At 41.4% G+C, this 23934-nt stretch overlaps 1 protein-coding gene across 1 annotated transcript; it reads left to right on the top strand.

The window, feature by feature from the left end:
- The first annotated feature begins 2606 nt into the window (after positions 1-2606).
- kbtbd2 (kelch repeat and BTB (POZ) domain containing 2) lies at positions 2607-19420 on the top strand. Its single transcript, XM_079576114.1, has 6 exons — positions 2607-2741; positions 9562-10012; positions 11994-12159; positions 13134-13503; positions 15729-16233; positions 18512-19420. The coding sequence occupies exons 2-6, from the start codon at positions 9840-9842 to the stop codon at positions 19185-19187; spliced, it is 1890 nt and encodes a 629-aa protein (XP_079432240.1). The 5' UTR covers positions 2607-2741; positions 9562-9839; the 3' UTR covers positions 19188-19420.
- The last annotated feature ends 4514 nt before the right edge of the window (positions 19421-23934 follow it).

Raw genomic sequence — 23934 nt, 5'->3', positions numbered from 1 at the left:
TTTTTACCTTAAAACTATTACTCTTTTCCTGTGCACTTCTTTCAAATGCCAGTGTTGTACATAATATATGACCTAACTGGGTGTATTGACAGTATTTCTACTTTTTTTTCTCTCCCATTTAACTCTAATAATGTTAAAAGTACTCTCTGATTTGTGTAATAATGTTTTCCAAAATCATCCTGAGGGCCAGAGGTTCTGTGCGGAAGGGCCGGATTTGGCCCCCGGGCCTGACGTTGCCTCCCCCACGTCCTAATGTGTAGAATGAGCTCAGACCTGTTCGCAACTGCCTCTAAAATCCTGCACTGTCGCTCCGGGTCTGAAGCGCCTCATGCACGAGCTTAATAAAGAAGGTGCAGTTACTCGTAAGACCTGAGGTGGCAGTAGTGAGTGTAAAATGATGTAAGTGGACGATTCTGCACATTTACGCTGCTTAACACCAAAGAAAATCACACTTTTTTCACTCATTGAGAATTATTGTACAGTGTAAGGTCAGTTTATTGAAGACTTTGACCCATGTGTTGTCCGCAAACAGGCAATCAACCAATTACCTCACCCGTTTGGTAAAGGAACACGGACTTTTAGCCCACAATATTTCACTAAACTCATCCTAAGGCGACGAAGTACAACCAAAACTAAACTAAACAAAGAAGCTAATGCATTTCTTTCCTATTTCACACGTTATATGATAAAATTCAACCTGTAAGCTCGATTTGACTTTCTCCACGGGTCCTACCTTCCATGTTTGTCTCTTGCTTTTCTCGTTCTGTCTTCAGGATTAAAATTCGAAGATGTCTCCGCTGGCTCCCCGGTCCCTTTCCCTGAAAACAAGCCCAGGGGAACGCGTGTTTGAGCGGCTCACGTTGGACGTCTCTCCCAAAAGTCTGCGAACAAGGAGGGAATCAGTGAAATACAACTCACCTGAGGCTGCAGGAGGCCGCGTTCAGGGACTCACCGGGGAGTGGGAAAGGAAACGTCAAATAAAAGCATTTAAACTTATGCAGTTTGAGTTTGAAAATAGCAACAAAACTGAGACGAAAACAATGATGAAAAAGTGAGAAAACATTGACAAAAAAGGGACGAAAAAAAAAAAAATGTGACAAAAAAATGACCAAAAAATTGACCAAAAAATGACAAAAATGTGACAAAAAATGACAAAAATTTGATTTAAAAAATGACAAAAAAGTGATGAAAAATTGATGAAAAAGTGGCAAAAATGTCACAAAAATGTCACAAGAAATTGACAAAAAATAGAAAAAAAAAATGTGACAAAAAAATGACAAAAATGTGACAAAAATGTGACAAAATGTGACAAAATGTGACAAAAATGTGACAAAAATGTGACAAAAATTTGACAAAAATTTGACAAAAATTTGACCAAAATTTGACCAAAAAATGACAAAAATTTGACAAAAAATGTCACAAGAAATTGACAAAAAAAATAGAAAAAAAATGTGACAAAAATGTGACAAAATGTGACAAAATGTGACAAAAATGTGACAAAAATGTGACAAAAATGTGACAAAATGTGACAAAAATGTGACAAAAATGTGACAAAATGTGACAAAAATTTGACAAAAATTTGACAAAAAAAGACAAAAATGTAACAAAAATGATGATGGAATGATGGGGGAAAAAAATCTGATGACGTGAGGAAAAAGATCCTCTTGTGGCGAGAAGAGGATCACCAATGTGGCGATAAAGAAGAGGACACAAGCGAGCTGCAAGTGAGTCAATTTTATTCTTTCTCAGCCAAAAACAGAATGGCCGAAAATCAGGACAAACACAACATAAGGGCTATGACACGCCCCCAAACCCAAAACCCACTGGGTGAGAGACACCTCTCTAACATACACACCACACTCTCGGTTCAGGCGGGAGTTAAGAGGTTAAAGAGAGCCAACATAATAAATCTAAATAGCAAAACACAACAATAGTGAGTGGCATTTACGTTACATTTGTTGTATTACGAGGCCCATCTAGTGACAGAACATTTGTGACTATTTTGGTGCAAATTTGCGACTTTTTTTCTGGTAAATTTGCGACTTTTTTTATTTATTTATTTATTTTTAATATATTTGCGCTCCAAAAATATGCAAATTTAAATATTTATTTATTTATTTTCAATCAATGTTTTACTTTTTTCTGGTAAATTTGCGCCTTTTTTTTGTTTTGTTTTTTTTTACTTTTTTTTCATATAATTGCACTCCAAAAAATATGCACATTTAAATATTTATTCGTTTATTTATTATTTTTTTCAATCAATGTTTTACCTTTTTCTGGCAAATTTGCTAATTTTTCTCATTTTTTCTGGCAAACATACAATTTCTTTCTTGAAAATTGGCGACTTTTCATGCCAATTTGCTACTTTGTTCTTTCAAAGTTTCAAAATCTCGTAAATTTGACACTTTTCTGCTCATATGTAATAATAAAAGTTGATAAAACACAAATTACTATCCTGAAAAATAATCTGAGGGATTCACCGCCTCGTAAAAGCGCCTTTCATTCATAAAATCCTGTTATTTTTGTAGTGTCTCATTGTGTCCAGCTGGGGGCACTGTTCTCCCCTGCGCTTTTTTTTTCTCCCGGCGCATGCGCAGTCTGCTGCCTCGGCCTCTAGTCTTTTCGGGCGCTGGAAGGTTGTCTGCCGCTGCTTCGCTCTTCTGCCGCTACTTTACCCCCGAAAACCCCACCGGAGGAACCCACTGGACACTTTATTCTCTCTGGAAAACCCGCCACGACACGTGAGTGTGGATTTCACCCTCAAACCTAACCTAAAAAAGCCAGGATTGTGGGTCAAATCGGGTCTTTTACTCGAGAAGCTTCTCTGCCTAGCGTGTAGCATTAGCATTGAAAGCTATCGGCATGACCGCTCTATTTTGGTGTTAGCTTTAGATCGTAGCCGTTTGTCACCGCATGAAACCACATTATCCTTGGTTTTTACACTAGAACGAAGCACCAAAAGTTAATCTACGCCCACAAGGGTTGATTTTGTCATGATAATGCCCGATACGCCGGATTTGTTTTGAGCTAAAGATGCTAACGACGCGGCTAACAACCGTTGCCCCGCTGTGTAACCGATATGTTTGTATCGATTATTGGCCAAAACACGCCGTATTTCTGGGCTTTTCCGAATTGCACACCCACACACAGCTTCCTAAAACCTGAATATAATGTTTAAACCGTAAGTCAGTGTTAAGAAATGCCACTTTGGTTCACCCGGAGTGATGCTAAAGCAACAGATCACCGTCTTACAAAATGTGGCATCAACGTGTTTTGTTCGTGTCAAGCGTCAATACCTTTTATTGTTACAAGCAGAACAGCGCGTGTCTGTATTTCGCTATTGTGTTGTGTTGCTGGGTGATATAGTAACGCTCTGTTAAAGGTGTGTTTTGGCCCAAGACGATGGTAAAATGGTTTTGAATACGCGTTGTCTTCGTAATCTGTATTTTTTCCCTGGAGTCCTTGAGGTGACATAATAACGCTGAATCCCGCAAAGCAAAATCATTTCAGCGGCGTGAAAATGTTGACGTTCAAGGGCCGAATATGTTTTGACTGTTTTGAAAGTGCAAAACTGACGTGAAACTCGATAGGTACAAGTATCACTTCACTTGATGCTGTAACTGTATCGTTATGGTGGTGGGTGGGTGTTACAAACATTTACTTTACATATAACATGTTGTTTGGGATTGTGTCGCCAGAATAGTGTAAGTATTCGAAGATTAAATGTATCTTAATCTTCCATATAATGAACCAATTTAGTTTTTAACCTCTTACATTGACATTACCCAAATCTAAAAGCAAAAAGTGTCAAAAGAGCGACAAAAACACGACAAAAAAGCAAGAAAAAAACGACACAAAAAGTGATTTAACCCCTTAACTCCCACCTGAACCGAGCACATTTTCTCCAGTTTGGCTTTACCCCGGTCCAAAAGCTTCTGGAAAAAAGGTGAGAAAATAGCAACACAACTGAGACGAAAACAATGATGGAAATGTGACGAAAAAGTGAGAAGACATTGACAAAAAAGTGACAAAAAATTGATGAAAAAGTGGCAAAAATGTCACAAGAAATTGACAAAAAAATGGACGAAAATGTGACAAAAATGTGATAAAAATGTGACCAAAAAATTAGTTTAATACCCAACAAAAAAAATGATGGAAAAAAAAAATCTATCGTGAGGAAAAAGATCCTCTCGGTTCAGGCAGGAGTTAAAAGGGGGAAACGCAACATAAACACTTCTGCAATGTGAGAAAAGAGCGACAAAAACACGACTAAAGAGTGATGAAAAAGCAACAAGAAAGCCACAAAAGAGCGATGAAAATGTGACCAAAAAACCCTTAAAAATTTAGAAAAATGTGACAAAATATTTAAAACTTGTTGTTCTCATAGAGCTGGGCGATTATGGAAAAAAATAATCCCGATTATTTTCCTCATATCGATCGTTCTTTGGTTATTATTTTTTTTGTTTTAAAAGAAAAAAACAGTAAATGTATCAACTCAGCAGCAAAAACAAACTTTACATACAGAACAACATCCCCATGTCAGCCCTTCACCTGGACAAGCAACACACAAACATCTGCAACACACAAACATCTGCAAAGGAGACGCACAAAAGTGTAATGTCCGAAGCAGAACAACGGGCACATGTTTGTTTGTTTTAAAAGCCCACGACGTCACTGAGTGAAGCTCTAACAACGTATTATGGACATAAAGACATGAGTGAACCGCTCGTTTATTAGTAAAAAAGACGACCAAACTTACAATTCACTGTTTGAAGTCCAGCTACTCCACGGCGGCTCCTCAAAACAAATCCACATGGTCCAAATAGCGATGATAGTTTTCCTCTTCAAAGGTTTAAACTCTTCATCCCCGTGAGCGCCTGGTCTCTGAGGCTCCGTGTGTTTCTGTTTTGCCCTTTAGACGAGTTAACACAACTTTGTAGATTATTTTACACATAAAATCACCAGGTTTTCTTAGGGCTGCTCGATTATAGAAAAAAAAATAATCACGATTATTTTAGTAATAATTAAAATCACGATTATTCAAACGATTATTTGTTGCCTTAATTGCCTTTATTTATTTTTTATTATTATTTTAAAAAACAACTATGGACTACACTTTCTTTGGACAATAAAAGCATTTTTTTTTATATGCTCACGTTTCTAAACTAATCCTATAGGGACACCTGCCCCCTGCTGGCCAGCCCTCACACCTGTACAACAGAGCCGCGCAGCCTGATGACATCATCACACAGCGCTAATGTTTTTATGTCAGACCAAAGCCTGAGCCTTTAGCTTGTGAAATGTGAAGGGAACAGAAACAATCATCTCAGCGGAATGAAGTAATAAGAGTTTGTTTGAGCTCCGTTGATCTGCTCCTGAAGAAGAGTTTTAGACTTTTCTACTAAACAAAACCAGTGCCTGAGTAAAGGATGTCGAGGCTTCTAAAACAGCTGTTCTCCTTTCAGCACAAGGTGAGCTCTTAACAGTGGCGTTATCTCAAGAGTTTGGTTTAAAACATATCATACTGATATTATTTACAGTTCTGTCGCTGCGCTGGTGTTTCAGCCGATCAGACGCGTCACACAAACCGCGCAGGACGGGAGGGCATCCTTTATAATTGTTTGTTTCTCGATTACGCTATTTTTGTGATCGTCTAGTGTAATAATTGAAATCGTAATCGAATTTCGATTAATTGCACAGCCCTAAGTCCTCTCCTCATGCTGCCGTATGTGCCATCCTGTGCTTCCTGTTTGTTTGGGCCGAGTGTTTCCCTGGGATTGACCTGCCAGGCGCTGCAGCATTACGCCGTCCATATTTATTTCTAGGCAGGCCTGGCCAATTCTCCTCCAATAAAACGCACCACACGATTATCGTGATTGACCTTTTATTAAAATCTCGATTCGATTAAAAACTATTAATTGCCCAGACCTATAGATACAGACGGCGTCTCGTCATTGAAGGGGGCGTGGCTTCGCAGAGGGGGAAAATACAATCTTTTGGGAAACACAATTTTTCACTCTTTTTAGCCATTTTCTGGTGGAATATGAACGTATTTATCACATACAAATAAAGCCTATGGATATTTTCTCACAGCAGATTGTTCAGTAGAAGTGAAAAAAAAACGGCAGTTGTAGCTAGCGCTAGCTAACCGTTAGAATTAGCCCGATGCTAACATGAAGCATCAAGTTAGCATTTTCTTATTTATGTATTTATGGGCTGTTGAACCACTTTGCTCCTCCCCATGTCTTTGTTTCTTTATTTAGTAGAAAATGATATTCATAATTCAGCGTTTGTTAAAGTCGTTTTTGAATAATTAGAGAAAGTTCAGATTTTTCTCCAAATTGTTTTCCCCCTTAAAGGAATAGGCCACCGTTTTTACATACTAAGATATGTTCTTACCTCACTTTAGACGTGTTAATATATCCCTGTCTGGTCTTTGTCCGTGCGCTCTGCCAGGCAAACTGAGCACATACGCAGCCTCTCCCACATGTCACATAGCTCCAAAAAAGCTCACGATAGAAGCTACCAAGCTCTTCCACGTGGTCCCTATTTAAATAAAGTTACGTGAAGTGTTTTCATGCGAAGTATATTTACACAGAAATGTAACATGTCGATTTTATAAGCAAATAAAAAGGGGGACTATATTGTGAGGCGTAATGATACGAGGAGCAAAACGTCCGCGTAGTAACTCCTAAAGACTTCCCCCGCTCACTTCCGTCAATAACCTTTAGGAGTTACTGCGCGGACGTTTTACTCCTCGTATCATTACGCCTCACAATATAGTACCCCTTTTTATCTGCTTATAAAATCGACATGCTACATTTCTGTGTAAATATACTTCGCATGAAAACACTTCACGTAACTTTATTTAAATAGGGAACACGTGGAAGAGCTTGGTAGCTTCTATCGTGAGCTTTTTCGGAGCTATGTGACATATGGGAGAGGCTGCGTATGTGCTCCGTTTGCGTGACAGAGCGCGCGGACAAAGACCAGACGGGGATATATTAACTCGACTAAAGTGAGGTAAGAACATATCTTAGTATATAAAAACGGTGGCCTATTCCTTTAACTGTTTTCAAACATGACCATATATAATAATAATATGGGCGATTCCAGAGATGCCGTCTGTATCTATCCTTTTCATACCATTTTCAGGTGATATTTGCTGGTTCGCCCTAAAATGGCGGCTGTCTCTGCAAACATTCAATCCTGTATTCTCGTGTGTTTTTGTAAACATAGTGCAGTTGTTGTCATTTTCAACTTCAAACTTTCAGCTCTATATTTCAACACCTTAATGGAGCGTTTTCAACTCTGGTTCACAGAGCACATTCTAAACAAGCCCAGGAGCATGAACGTTTGGAGAGAAGACTGAAAAGTGGACTGCAACACAGAATCATTTCAGAGCACGTTTGTAGAGCTGTGAACTACCAGGTTAGCTGCTTTTTACACATGAACCCCCAGTTGTTGTTTCATTAGAAATCATCACTGCAGGTGCATCGAAAGCCCAAGTAACTGCTGTCGATGTGGTCGTTCTACCCCCCTTTTCCATCGTCTCGTTCCACTTGTTAGCGACCTCACCCCCTCTCCCTCTCCCCCGTCAGACTCTGTGGTCCGGGGCGGTCGCTCGGAGAGGACACCGGACCCTGGGGCTTGGGTTTCAGGTGGGCTCCTCCGTGAACGTCTCATTCAGCGCCGCGTAAAGTCGGTTGTAAAAGAGTTTATAAATACTCTCGTGTTCAGGTATCGAGTGACCCGAGTGGACGGCGGATTATCGCACACCGGACACAGCTGACAGGTCTGAGCCGGGCCCGTCCCGAGTCAGGAGGAGCAAGCGTTTCAGAGAAGTTCATGCAAATAAATGTTAAAGGAACGGGTTTTATGGTGCAGAAGGGGAAGGTCCGGGTTTGATTCTTGGATAGGGCTGCAAAGTTTATCGATATCGAATTGCAATGGAGGTTTTGACGACCGCGATAACCAAACCTCAAGATGCTGAGATGTTTGTCGTCTTCTGTCTCTGGCATTTCAGTGACAGGCTTCACCAATCAGTGCCCTGGAGCCTTGAGATCTCAGGCTCAGCAGATAAAAGTTTGTCTGATTTTCCATAAAGTAGGGCTGAACAATAGTGAAGGAACGTGTGATATGCGATACCGCTGTGCAATATCGCAATAACAATGTTTTTAATGATAGTTTTTAGTGATGCACGATAATGCCAATTTGAACCGATAATTCCGCAGGTCCCGATACCGATAACCGATAATGACACCAATAATTATGTGTATATATTTGCACTTTATTTTGTGACAAGAACTCAATGTAACAGTTCACAGTTCTGCCCAAAATGTATTAACTCTACCAAGAATATACAAGTGTATAAATATAAATCAAATAATGAGTTTTACTTTGGGTTTGGGTCTCCACCTTTTTCTAAAGCTCTGGGTTTTTACAGTTCCATCATCTGAGCAGGTCTGTCTCTGTTCATCTGTGCCACATCTTATTAAAAAAAGAAAAGAAATAAGATTACTACTACTTCCTTCCTAATATTTTTCTTTTTGTTGACATCATGCTAATGAATTCTTATTTACAATACTGGAATATAGACAGTATGATAGTGTTTTGCTGAGTCTAGAGGCGTCTCTGACATGAGAGAGAAGTGTGACTAATAATACGATACTACAGCACAAAAACAAGACTCTCTCCTGCATTGGGCTCATTTATGCATTTGTGCCTCGTGTGGTAAAAAAACTCGTGCAGCGTGGCTCATTTCATCAATGTAAAACTTCTCTCGTTCATAGCGCTTCAATCTCGGGGCTGTCGTGTTTATTTGATCAGAAATACGAAGATAATACATGTGTTTTTAGGCCCCGCTCTGTTCCAGTAACTTACGTGAGCGGATCCGCGGTTCGCATTTCCTCGTCTTTTTCTCATTTTGTTGCGGTGCTAATGTTGAAGTTACTTCGATGTAAAAAGTCGAAAAACTCTTCCTTCACGGAGAGCGCCTGCACAGCTGTTTCTCTTCTCTCGTATTTTTCAGCTAAAACCGTGCAAAAGTCGGCTGTGGAGAGCGTGTATCTGCTGCTGTAAATGTACTGTCCTGAGTCTGCAGCAGCTCCGGGCTGCAGGACGTGCGGGGCGGCGCCGCCGATTCAATGTAATTTGAGCTTAGAAATAGCCCCTTTTAAAAAAAGTACACATCCATTTGAATAAGCAATATCGATAATAATTTAGCAGCTTTACAAATGTGAAACCTGAGCTTCAATTTCACTCTTTACGGCAACACGACGGGGACAAACCCTCTTCCTTGTTGTGAGTCAGTGGCATTGATGGTACATGTCCACAGCGCCACCTACTGTTCTGGAGTGTGCATTATTAGTCTTTTCAAATGAACCAAACACATGGATGAATTTACTTTTTTACTTTCGACCCTTTTTATAGAAATGTAGTGTAGTAAAAGTACCACAAACACTGCTCCAGTAAAGTCCAGCTCCTCGTAAACTTGTCCAGTACTTGAGTAAGTTTATTATGTCGTCGTCCTTCTCTAACCTCTGCTTCTCTGTGTTGCAGACTGTGGCTGATGTCTGGCCTCACCGCTCTACCTCCCGTTCCCCGGTGCCTCTGCGCTGCATGACCTCAGACGACCTCCGCCCCTCTGCCCTCCCCTCCCCTCGCTACGCCGCTGTAGCGCCCGCTGACGTCGCCTCTCCGGCCGCCGCGCCTCCGCCTCGCACGGGGCAGGGGCCGCACGCTCCCCTCCCTCCCTCCCGCAGCCCGCCCGAAGCTCTGAGTCCGGTTTTCGGCTCGAATCGGGGTCAAAACTGGGGCGCGACTCGTGGGATGCAACCATGTCGGAGGCGGTAGAGCGGCGCCCGGTCAACTCGGACTACGCGGTTTCGCTCCTGGAGCAGCTCAAGTTCTTCTACGAGCAGAAGCTCCTCACGGACGTGGTGCTGCTGGTGGAGGAGAAGGAGTTCCCCTGTCACAAGATGGTGCTGGCCACGTGCAGCGCCTACTTCAGGTGAGCGCGAGGGCTGCGAGTAACCAAAGATATCAGAAAATGTCTTGGATATCACGGTAACTATTGCACGATGTATCACAAAACATCATATTACAGTATTAGGTGATGCTATATTATTTTATCTGAACGAGATCGAGGGAGACGAGATGTCAAGCATCCTCATTTCAACTCAAATCTCACATCACCTCGATTGAAGTCGTGTCCCGCATCTTTAGGCTCTGCTGCACAAACTGTATTTTGCTCCTCAGATGCAGAGAGATCGTTTAGCAACAGCCTCGTCTTCACCTCCACAGCCGATCATAACAACATTCTTCTATTGTAATTTTCGGTCTATGTGAGTTCGGGTTGGGCGACGTTCCCTTAATTGGCCGTTAACGATGTTTACAGTGAACCATCGTGATGGACAATGATATCGTCCATTTCTCATTATAAGCATTTTTTAAAGACATTTACATAGCCTATATATATGCTGCATATTACTATTTATGTTAGGAAAATGTGAGATTGCAGGATAAATGGATCTAAACTAAACATGATTTGAACACAGTCATGGAACACGACTTTTGCAAAAGAAATGTGTCAAAACTCGTGCGTAAAGTCTGAGAGGAGAACGACTTATTCAGAGTCAACTCCTCCTCAATACCAAGGCTCTTATCACACTAATACAAATGTAAATCGGAGCTTATTATTTGCATTTGCTCAGTTTTAACGTAATGTTTAAGAAACAGGACAATTGGACAAAAACAGGACAATATGTACACGTTTGCGTCGTAGCTACAGAGAGAGAGAGAGCCACATCATGGCTTCTGGCAGGCGACTGAAACTAGCGCGCATACTAGTTATATCCCTGATTTATATCCCTGCAAAGTTTGTAGGTTTACAAGGCCTACAGAAGACCAGTGCGTGTTTCTGACAGGAGGGGGCGTGGCATCACGATGGTGGCTCTCCATCGTGATGGACGACATCATCGTCCATCACAATAAACGATGATGTCGTCCATCGGCACAACCCTAATGTGAGTGCACCTGAATATAAGCGGCACCAACTAAATTTTAAAAGAAAAATATTTTTGACATGTACAGTATAGGACAGGCGTAGGCAACGTCAGGCCCGGGGGTCAAATCTGGCCCCCCTGCACACAAACTCTGGCCCCCAAGATGATTTTGAGAAATATTATTGTGCAAATAAGACATAAAATACCTGTTAAAGTGCTGTTGAAACCTGCTCAACACAGAAAATGCTATTACTGCAGTGGGTAATCAAAGAATGGATTTGGATGAGCACCTGTAACCTGTTTTAAATCTTAAATTCTGCAACTTTATTCACATCTCCATGGAGACGAGCTGGAGGCGTCACCACTCCCGGTAACGTTAGTCATGTCTTATGCAGGGGATCAGTGCTGGTATAATTTATTTTTATTTATTGAGTAAAAATGGCTTTGTTCAGTCAGACTAAAGTGCTGCCTCAGGAGTGCGGCCGTGTTTAGAGCCGCCCTCCTCGGTTTGTCTGCAGAGAGTTCCTGGTGTCAACGCCGGGCTGGGTCCATGGCTGACTTTTAATGAATTAGGCCCCACGCTTCGCTTTGTCCCTCCATAATATTTCAGCGGTGAGAGAATTAGTCGCCAGTGCTGGCTTTTGGCTCCACGTACTGAAAGTCTCCTGATGGCGAGCCTTGTTTCTTCGATGCTATCGCTGTCGGAGATTGTTTTTAAAGACGGCGATTTCCTCATTTACAAAGTCGTCCTGTTTCAGCCTCGTCAGTCGGCGCCTCCTCCTGTTTCCATCAATAATGCAGAGGTACAGCACGTGTCCGACATATTTCAACATGTTCTTTATGTAAATGACCTGCACACTTTACTGAGACTGAACACGTTTCAGAGCGAGGGACATTTCTGTGACTTCTCTGGGTAAACAGTAGCTCCTTATGGTCCGGAAATGACGGTCATGGAGGATGAGTCTCGTGTGCTTCCTTTCCCCTCAGGGCGATGTTCATGAGCGGCCTGAGCGAGAGCAAACAGACTCACGTCCGTCTGAGGAACGTGGACCCCGTGACGCTGCAGATCATCATCGCCTACGCCTACACCGGACACCTGGCGATAACCGACAACACCGTGGAGCCGCTGTACGAGACCGCCTGCTTCCTACAGGTAACAGATACAGCATTACAGGGAAAATATCGTCTGAATTTTGTCAATAGAGCTCCACAGTCCCGCCTCCTCTCCGGTCCGGAAGTAAAACCCCCCTTTGCTTTGAGACCGTATTGATTTGGAATAAAGTCTTTAACTCTTGGGCTGAATCCAGCTCTGTGGTTCTAAAGCGACCGCAAAGTCAGACGCAGGTGAAAAAAGAACGTATGAGATCGATCTAGTTTAACTGCGAGCCTTCGTCCTAGAACTACATTACCCAGGATGCTCGGGAGTCCCATGATCTACTACGAGGCTTTTGATTGGTGGAGCTTCACGTTCCCACACATATTTATTTATTGTAATGTAGACGACATATTATAAACAATGTATTAAAACATAATGCAGGCAGATAGTTGTCGTTTTATCCATATCTAACACTGAGAGTAAGAAAAACGTCAGATGGATCAAAAAAATGTTCCCAATGATCCAATTAAACTAATCACCATCATTTTTATTCCAATTAGCAGGATTCAGATTGTTTAATGGTGAAATAATATAGAACTTTTGTCTGCAAAGTAACAGAAACTGGCCGTGTTTGCTGAAAACCTGGTTGCCTTGACCAGCGGGCGCGATGTCGCAATGGTTCTTGGGATACGGAGTTTCTATAGCCAGGAAGTGAATGATGTCACAGCCTTGTACCTTTGCCTTTTCTTCAACATGTCGTCTTCTTTTTGGATTGAAATGAAACATTTTATGGTCACGAATTGCTACATCGCTGATTAGCTTTTGCGGTGACATTAAACTCTTAACATTTGAATTTTGGGAAAATCGACGGTCGTGTAGACAGAGACTTTTTGCTTCCGGACCGGAGCAACAGGACTGCAAGGGGCGGGACTGTGGAGCTCTATATCTCCCACCCCTGATCCACTAGAGCAGCAGCCCCGTTGATGAAAACATGTGTTTGTAGCTGGTCCTCTGCTCTGTCTGTGCCTCAGGTGGAGGACGTGCTGCTGCGATGTCGGGACTACCTGGTGAAGAAGATCAATGCTGAGAACTGCGTGCGGATGCTGAGCTTCGGAGACTTGTTCAGCTGCAGTGAACTCAAACAGAGCGCCAAGCGCATGGTGGAATACAAGTTCCCCCTGGTTTACCGCCAGGACGCCTTCCTCCAGCTGTCCCACGAACTGCTCATCGACATCCTCAGCAGCGACAACCTGAACGTGGAGAAGGAGGAGACGGTCCGCGAGGCCGCCATGCTGTGGCTGGAGTACAACATGGACTCGCGCTCGCAGCACCTGTCCTCCGTCCTCAGTCAGATCCGGATCGACGCCTTATCGGAAGTGACGCAGCGAGCCTGGTTCCAAGGTCTGTTACGTTTGAGCTGGATGAACAGCCCGGCGCTCCCTCGTCTTTACACACGTCCATCACACATGTTTGGTATCCAAATAACAACAGAGAAGACGACATCATCCAAATACTGTCATCTCCTGCTGGATGTTTAGACGTTAGAAAACTTAAGGCTCGTTTTCTCAAAATGAGGTTCTAATTCCACTTTAGTAGCTCCCACTGCACGAATTTGCAAAAAATCTAATGGTTATTTTTCTGATATTGCGATTTGATTTGCGGTTTTAATATTTTACATATCGCCTATGTTTTATTTTTCATGTTACTGAGCATTGAGCTGCATATACACTTCCAAGATTGTCGTCATCGCACTCATTTATTTAAAGCAGTGCTAAGTAATAAATTCTTTCCGTAGTCCCTCTGGGGATAATACAAGTGTTAATGGGATGATTGGGGGGTCTTTCATCTCCCCCTGGTGTCTCTGGCCAGAAAACCACCATTGCAACTTGACTGCCCCGGACCGGAGTCACCAATACACACTAATAGAATCACGAAGAAGAAGCTAACAGGCTAACGGGCAAAGCTAACTGCGGGCTAGCACCACTTAAACAGTATTTACAGCCAAGTTTGAGTGAAAAAAATGATCTCCATTGTGTAATTGGATGTACAATATCCCTCTGTCCCCTTGTCTTTTCTGTCAGTGTAGTATTTACTCTCACAGTAAGTGCTACGACACCTGCAGTTGCGCTTATGGCCACTAGGGACAAGAGTTACTTGGTACTGCTTTAATTCATGCAGCTACAAGATGCAGATCAACAAGAAACATCCTTAGTTTTAATCTTTCTTAAATAACCGCGACGCCTTCACTCTTTCAGCTACAGAAAAGCTTTCTCTCAGTCACAGGCTGCAAAACACTGCCCATATTTATGTTAAAAAGCTGTAGCTCTGATCCGATTGTGAAAAGTATATAATGAATTTGGACTAATTATGTGATGTTCAGCATGTGCACACACCAGAATGTTATGAACCAAGTCACTATTTTTGGATTGCTAAGAGGAGGAGTTTGTTTTTATTTGCTATCATAGATCTCATGTTAAAAGCCTAAATATACATTAGATCAGAGGTTCTCAACCTTTTGGAGCCGCGACCCCCATATAACTGGTATAGGGGTTCGTGACCCCCTACCCGGGTCACACTGTGAGAAATAGGAACATTAGCCTACATAATTCTTAAAAAACAAACTAAGAACAAATAATGGCACTCTGGTAAAATAGCAAATACATGCTACAATAAAGCATTACATGATATGCTAATGAAAATATGTATATTTTATCTAAATGATCTGCATTAGATAATGATTTTGCCATGAGCTGTAGTTTAACCCCTTAACTCCCACCTGAACCGAGCACATTTTCTCCAGTTTGGCTTTACCCCAGACCAAAAGCTTCTGGAAAAAAGCTGTGAAAATAGCAACAAAACTGAGACGAAAACATTGATGAAAAAGTGGCAAAAAAGACAAAAAAATGACCAAAAATGATTAAAAAATTGATGAAAAAATGTGACAAAAAATGACAAAAATATGACAAAATGTTACAAAAATATAATAAAAATTTGACAAAAAATAATGACAAAAATTTGATTAAAAATTTGACAAAAAATGACAAAAATAATGACAAAAATTTGATAAAAAATTTGACAAATGACAAAATGTGACAAAAAAGTGAAGAAAAATTGATGAAAAAGTGGCAAAAATGTCACAAGAAATTGACAAAAAATTGACAAAAAAAGACGAAAAAATGACAGAAATGTGACAAAAAAAAAAGACAAAATTTGACAAAAATATGACAAAATGTGATTTAAAAAATGTACGAAAAAATGACAAAAATGAGTTGAACACCCAACAAAACAATGATGGAAAAAAAACGTGAGGAAAAAGATCCTCTCGGTTCAGGCGGGAGTTAAGGGGTTAAGTTGTGTAAGTCTAGTGAAAGGCGGGGAAGGGTCTTATAAGTGATTAACTTCTTCCTTCTCCCTTTGAGCAGCACTAATGCTTTCTGTCAATTATACGTATACTATACCTGTTTGCATCTGCTGCTCAAATACACAAAACGAAACTAAAACCCCAATTTCGATGGCATAAAGGTTAACCGTGTGGCTCTAGCTTCCACAGACTCTAGTTTTTTTTTTTAATGTCTTGTTCCTGCCTGGTTTATCGAGCTTTAAACCCAAAAACATTGCTTCCGCAGGTCTCCCTCCCAACGACAAGTCGGTGGTGGTGCAGGGTCTGTACAAATCCATGCCCAAGTTCTTCAAGCCGCGCCTGGGCATGACCAAAGAGGAGATGCTGATCTTCATGGAGGCCTTGCCCGAGATGCCCAGCGTGCCCACGGTCATGATGTGCCTCTCCCCGACGGTGGTGTGCTACAGCCCGCAGGCCGAGAAGGTCTACAAGCTCTGCAACCCGCCGGGCGACCTGCAGAAGGTGGGCACCGTGGTCACGCCCGACAACGACATCTTCATCGCCGGCGGCCAGATCTCCATCGCCAACCACGGCAAGGGCAGCAAGCTCCAGGCCATCTTCCACTCGGTCAACAGCTTCTTCTGGTTCGACGCGCAGCAGAACAAGTGGGTGGACAAGACGCCGATGCTGTGCCCGCGGATAAAGCCGTCGCTGGTTTACTGCGACGGCTGCATCTACGCCATCGGGGGCGACAACGTGGGCGGAGAGCTGAACAAGCGCACCGTGGAGAGGTACGGCCACCTGTCCTCACCTGTCTCACCTGTCCCACATGTCCCCAACCTGTCTCACCTGTCTCACCTGTCCCCACCCTGTCCTCACCTGTCCAACTTTTTCAATAGGTTTAGATTTACACCTTCCAGGCACTAAATGTATTGATTTTTTATGCCATAAGTTGTTGAAAAATATAAAAAGTATGGCCCAAAGCTCGTTCAACTGCATATTTTGATGGTTTTTCCAGCGTCAAAATGGTAGACGATCCAAATTTTATTAAAATATCTTTATACTTGAATGATATCATCTGGCTAACGATAATCTCACCATACGGCGATACTGCGATAATCGATTTATTGCACAAAAATAACCTACGATACATCATGATAAAAAACAGGCTACTTGTAACCTAAATTTTAACATACCACATATTATCCATCGTTACATTTCTTTTCATGTGCTTCGTACCACTTTTTTCGGTGTCTATAAATGATCCCCGACTTACTCACCGAAAATGGGTCATATATCTGTCAGTGACTTTATTTACATTTAAATAAATAAGACACCACAGTCCTATCATTAAAAGGAATAAATCAACCCCAATCTTATTTATAAATTATAAACTATCATTAAAAGTAAATGATTTGTGTGACATTGTTTGGTCCAAGTAGTAAACACTGCAGTGCTGCCTCCTGCTGTCCTGACTGAATTCTTGATCATCGTTGGCCTCTATTGACTAGGAGTGTGACAATATATCGAGATATTTTGCGGGACGATGCCGATATCTTTATTTCTGATATCGATTTAATGATGTCATGCATATTAATGAGGCAGCAGCGCTCCAATGTTTTCAGTCAATAGAGGCCAACGATGATCAAGAAGTCAGTCGGGACAGCAGCACTGCAGTGTTTAGCACATGGACCAAACACTGTCACACAAATGATTTACTTTTAATGATAGTTTTTAGGGATGCACCGATACGAGTACTTGGATTTAAGTACTCGCCGATACCGAATACCGATACGAGTACAAGGCATTTTCTTCAACGTTCTTACTTTTTTCACAGCAGATCGGTTTGTAATTAGTTAATTTACTCATTTACATTTCCTTAAGTAAAGTAGGCGACACATTTAAGAGCAGTTATATTAGAATTGTGCTGATGCCATTTATTTATTTTATTTTCATTCAATATAATATTTTATTTTTATTGCTCTGTCCATCATAGACAGAAAAGTCCATGTCCTAAAGCTCCCAATGCCTGAGCTTTATTCATTTATGTATTTTTATTTAACAATAGTATTGAGATGTTACTTAAATGGTCTCTCTTCGTCGTTACTTCAGCTCCTGTAGATTTTCTCGTGTGTTTGTAGTAACGTAGCGAGTAGCTACAGCGTTTTCATTATTCTGCTGCAGCTCATTTTGGCTCAATATAAACATGCTGTATGTCTTTAATTTGGATTTTCTGAGGACTTTTTAGTTGGGCTAGTTTTTCAGATGAATAAACCCCTGGGCTTAAAACGGCGTCAGAATGGCCAAAACTGCTAGCCGCGAGTTAGCATCGTTAGCCTGTATGTTGTAAACACTGCAGACGCTGCAGCACGAACAACATTAAGCTCTGGTTAAATCCAGCTCAGACTCTGGTTTAGAGAGCGCAGTCTGTTGCTTCTTCTCTCCTCAGCTGAGAGCTGCGCCTCGTAGGTGCGCTGGTCGCACGTCAAATGGTATCGGTTTCTGGTATCGGGACCTCATGAATGAGTACGAGTATGTGGTATCGGCCCGATGCTGGTATCGGTATCGGTGCATCACTAATAGTTTCTATATTTTTAAATATGATTAGTTTGGAGTTGATTTATTACTTTTTGGTAGGGCTGGGGTTTCTTGTTTATTTAATTTTAAATGAAGTCACTGACTAGTCAATTTTCAGTGAATGAGTCGGGGATCATTTATAAAAGTATAATAATAATATAATCACTAATATGTGATTATGTAGTATGTTAAAATAAAGGTTAAAAGTAGCATGTTTTTTTTATCGTGATGTATCAGATTATTTTTGTGCAATATATCGATTATCGCAGTATCGGCGTATCGTGAGATAATCGCTATCGTAAGCCGTGTGACACGTATCGCATCGTGAGATACTCAGAGGTTCCCGCCCCTACTATTGACAGTGGAGCACTGCTGCCTCATTAATATTCATGATTTCATCAAAAGTATCTATCGGTATTGTGTCTCGTCATTTCGGAAAATCGATATCTTGTCACACTCCTGGTTCCGATCACAATGTAATGTTTGGCGCAGGTACGACTGTGAGAAGGAGGACTGGACCATGGTGAACCCGCTGCCGTTCGCCTGGAACTGGAGCACCTCGGTCGTGGCCAACGGCTGCATCTACGTCATGACCCACGACCTCATGTACTGCTACTTCCCGCGCGCCGACAAGTGGGTGGAGATGGCGATGCGCAAGACCAGCCGCTGCTTCGCGTCGGCGGCGGCGTTCGGGGACCTGATCTTCTACATCGGCGGGCTGCACGTGGTCAGCAACTCGGGCATCCGCCTCCCCACCAGCACCATCGACGGCTCCTCGGTCACCGTGGAGATCTACGACATCGGCAAGAACGAGTGGCGCCCGGCGGCCAACATCCCGGCCAAGCGCTACTCCGACCCGTGCGTGCGCGCCGTGGTGCTGCTGAACTCGCTGTGCATCTTCATGAGGGAGACGCACATGAACGAGCGCGCCAAGTACGCCATCTACCAGTACAACGCCGAGCTGGACCGCTGGTTCCTGTGGCAGCCGGTGTCCGAGCGCGTGCTCTGGGACCTGGGCAAGGACTTCCGCTGCGCCGTGGGGAAGCTGTACCCGTCCTGCTTAGAGGAGTCCCCCTGGAAGCCGCCCACGTACCTGTTCTCACCGGACGGCGCCGAGGAGTTCGAGGTGGACGGGGAGTTGGTGTCGCTGCCTCAGTATAACTCGTAACTTAGCAGAGGGGGGGGGGGGGGGAGAAACGGTCAAAAAAGGGTCATTTCTGGACGTTTTTAGGGACTTTTTCGGAAGCCGAACGACGCCAAGCGAGTTCATGACGGAGGATTGGCGTCGGTGGATTGTGAGTTTGTAATGTCTGGCTTTTATTCTCAACACTGACGATGTTTGTGAATGTTTTTGCCCCTGAATATCCACTATGTTCCCTATTCAGTGCACTGTATCGTGGTGTCCAGTCACATGACCTACGCTGAGCAGAGAGGGATTACTATTCTACTTTAAAGGGACTATACGGAGTTTAAAAATGTTAGAATTACATATTTTCCTCACCCTACATGTTCCGATGTGTAGAATGAGCCACAACTGCCTCTAAAATCCTGCACCGTCGCTCAAAAAGGTGTTAATTCGGGTCCAAAGTGCCGTCACGCATGAGCTTTATACAGAGACTGCAGTTACGCATAAGACCTGAGGTGGCAGTAGTGAGTATAAAATGACCAACTTGCATCTAGTCTCTTCGTTAAACTTCAGTAATAATGGATTTCTGCTTGGGATGTTCTGCTAATCGATTAATCGTTAAAATAATCGTTAGTTGCAGCCCCGAGTACCGTTACACGATAAGAGTCTGGTCACAGGTTGCGGTTCCACTGGTGTCGAAAACATGAAAGTATCGAAAGCAGGAACTGAAATAGATGTAAGTTCTTTATATTCAAGTTTTAATGCTTGTTGGTCAAAATTTAAAAGGAGAAGAGAAGTATAACACTAGTTGAAAAAGAAGGGAAAATTGGGGGAACTTTTTTTGGGGGGGAAAGTATGGAATATTTGGGGGAAAAATTGTAAAAAAGAAAAAAAAACAAGGGAACAATTTGGGGAAAAATTGGAAAAAAAAGTAAAATTTGGGGGGGGAAAACAAGGAAAAAATTAGGGCAAAATAAAAAATAAAAAAAAATATTGGGGGGAAAATTTGGGGCAAAATTGAAAAAAATAAAAAATTAAAATGGGAAAAAACACAAGGGAAAAATGTGGGGCAAAATTGGAATAAAATGTAAAAATTGGGTAAAAAAAACAAGGGAAAAATTTGGGGCAAAATTGGAGAAAAAAAATGTAAAATTTTGGGGGGGAAAATAGGGGGAAATTTGGGGCAAAATTGAAAAAAAAAAAAAAAAATTTTGGGGAAAATTTTGGGCAAAATTGAAAAAAATAAAAATGGGAAAAAAACCAAGGGAAAATTTGGGGCAAAATTGGAAGAAAAAAAAATACAAATTGGGGGAGAAATTGTGAAAAAAAGTTGTGCCCTTTTGTAGTTGAAGTAAGTTTCTTAGTTGTTTCACCTCCAAACAAATGATACAAATGCAAAGTAATTTATAAGGAAGGAAATTGAATTTATTTACCATTATTAACGGTTTTAATGGTTTTATCTGACAAATCGTTTAGGTATCGGTGTCGAATACTCAGCCCTCGTCTCATCAAAGCATCTGCTGAAGCTGTTACTTGTATATTTGTTAATAATTCAACTTTTTAACAATGTTTCTCGATAACTGGGAGAAAGAATCATGTTTACAATCGTATTGACATTAAACCGATGGTTAACAGTTAATGGATAATCGTGAAGTTACCAATTAATCGATCAGTGATGTAAATAAACACCGAGATAGTTTTGTATTTGAGGATTAATATAAGTCCAGTTTCATTTAACACGGACAAAATGGCGTCACCACGATATAGTGCACTTAAAATAAATAATCTGGACATGAAATCATAACATCCAGACGTTTGAAATCCACAATCCGCCGCCGCGAACCCTCCCCCGCCGCCGCGAGACCCTCCGAGGACTCGCCGTCATCAGAACTGTTCGTACGACGCGGCGGTGAAGCACTTAAAACGGTTACATTGAGAACGACAATGAAAAAGAAAAAGAAGAAACTGTACCAAATATACTAGGAAGAAACGGAAAAGACGGAAAAAAATAAATAACCTAAACTTCATCTGTAAACAGTGGCTTCTCCTCTTCACCTCCTGCTCCGCTCCGTCGCCGCCGTTAAATCGTTAAATCGACCCGTTTGAATGGATTCCAATGCACGGGAAACGAAAACAAACAAAGTGAGGGTAGATTAAAGGTGGCAGGAAAAAAGTGTATTCATTACTGGTATCAAAAGCAAGTACTAAACAAAAAAAATATACCTTTAGATCCAAGTTTTGATGCTGTTTGTCCAGGGTCGGCGTTAAAGTAAGTCACCTGGTTGTTCTAAGAAATGTTTTTTTCCTCCCTCATTTTTCCTAATTTTTTTTACTCAAATATTTTCTCATTTTCCCCCCAATTTTTCCTAATTTTCCCAATTTTTTTCCACGGATTTTTGCCTTTTTTTTAATTTTTTTTAAACCATTTTCTACCCAATTTATTGCTCATGTTTTCCCTGTTTACATGTACAGAAGATGAAGCCCCGAATTGAATCGTTTTGCTGTTATTTATTGAAGTTGGCGTAGTTATTATTGTTACAACACCGTCGTGGCTTTTGTTATCGAGGATTTAAAAAAACAGATCTCTGCACTCACAGAACCTGGGTTACAACAAACTGTCGGGTTCGGTGACATCACTAAAGGAAGTTACCTGCTTGTTCTACTCAAATAAATGACACAAATGTGAAAGGAATAAGTCTTTTATGGAATAGGTTGACATTATTCTGTTGTTCTAGACAAATCTTTGAGTGTAGGTATCGTAGATCAAGTTACGCCCTAGTTACGGGTTTCGGCACCAAAAACTAAGCTGAAACGGAACTAACTTTTGGATGATTATGACTAAAACTGAACTTTCTTAAAGGAACAGGCCACCGTTTTTCCATACTGAGATATGTTCTTACCTCAGTCACGTCAACACAGCACAGACGCCGTTATTAAGCATCGGCTTAAATGACTTGAATCGAGGAAATGTATCTCGTTTTGAGCGGTTTTCACTCATTTAGACACTTTTCCTGATCGGACCAAGTTGCTTGTTTGAGGACATTTCAGACCAGTTCTAGGGTAAATCTCGCTTGAAATAAGAAAGTAAAACTGCCAATGAGATAAGATCAATTTTCTTACACCATTGGCAAAGAAATTTACCTGAAATAAGGACAAAGTGTATTGAAACGAGTCAGAAACATCTCAGAACAAGTGAAATAATCTCGGACAAATGCCCAAGAACTTCTTAACTAGTCAAAACAACTAAGATTTGGATTATTGTGCTCTAATTGAGATGTTTATACTGATCTAGTTCATTACTATAGCTCCAAACCAGGTGAAGATAGAAGCTAAAATAAACAATGTGGATTTTCTAAGTGGATAAAAAGGGGAACTATATTATAAGGCGTAATAATACCAGGAGTAGTTCCACAGCCGCGCAGTTAAGTGAAGATAGATACAGACGGCATCTCTGGAATCGCCCATATATGGTCATGTTTGAAAACAGTTAAGGAGGAAAACTATTTTGAGAAAATGTAAACTTTCTCTAATTACTCAAAAACTACTTTAACAAATGCTGAATTATGAATATAGTTTTCTACTAAATAAAGATACAAAGACATGGGGAGGAGCAAAGTGGTTCAACAGCCCAAAAATACATGAATAACAGAGAATGCTAACTTGATGCTACATGTTAGCATCGGGCTAATGCTAACGGTTAGCTAACAGACGTTTTTTCACTTCTACAGAACAATCTGCTGTGAGAAAATATCCAGATGGGCCCGATTTACAATGGACTGTATTTGTATGTGAAAAAAAAGGGAAAATTTGGGGCAAAATTAAAAAAAAAAAAAAAAAAAAAGTAAAAAATGGGGGAAAATTTGGGGCAAAATTGAAAAAAAACAAATTAAAAAAAATTGGGAAATACAATTGGGGGAAAAAAACCAAGGGAAAAATTTGGGGCAAAATTGGAAAAAAAAATATGTAAAAATTGGGGAAGAAATTGTGAAAAAAGTTCTGCCCTTTTGTAGTTAAAGTAAGTTTCTTGGTTGTTTCACCTCCAAACAAATGATACAAATGGAAAAGGAAATTGAATTTAATTACCATTTTTAATAGTTTTATATAAATAAGTTCATATTCCACCAGAAAATGGCTAAAAAGAGTGAAAAATTGTGTTTCCCAAAAGATTCTATTTTTTCGAGATGCCGTCTGTATCTATTACTGCGCAGATGTCGAAGTACTCCTGGTGTTATTCTAGCTTCTATCTTCACCTGTTTCGTAGCTATAGAGGAGGAGAGGCTAAATGCTAACGCCGTCTGTGCTAACGTGACTGAGGGCACGCGTGAAGACCAGACAGGACCACATGAACTCGTCTAAGCTCAGGTGGCCTCCGTAAAAAAAAAAAAAAGGCCTCTTCTTAAATGCATATTCCGTCACCTTACGATTATCTCTTGATAGATTACGCAGCCCGACAATCAAAGCTTCAACACATCGTAGGTTTTCCGTCGACTGCATTGGAGTCCATTCAATCCGAGTCCGATCTAGAGTCACTTTCACAGCTTCTTTCGGTGTTCGTGGGGCAGATTAGGCGGGAAAAGATCGTCAACTTTGTGATACAAGCACTAATACAATGGAGTCCCGAGGTCAACTGACTCAAATGAAAAGTTAAAACATCATTAAGGTTCATATTTATGCCAGATTTTGTGCTTGTATCACAAATTCGAACGACTGTGGCCCGATCTGCTCCACTTGTATCTCTTGAACCTTCATGGACCATCTGCCGTGGGTGGGGTTGTAAAAAAAACTAACA

The sequence above is a fragment of the Gobius niger genome (assembly GCF_951799975.1).
Source record: "Gobius niger genome assembly, chromosome: 18".
In the NCBI taxonomy this organism is placed as follows: Eukaryota; Metazoa; Chordata; class Actinopteri; order Gobiiformes; family Gobiidae; genus Gobius; species Gobius niger.
Note: the sequence above shows the minus strand (reverse complement) of the source record. Positions and strands in the feature narration are given on the sequence as shown.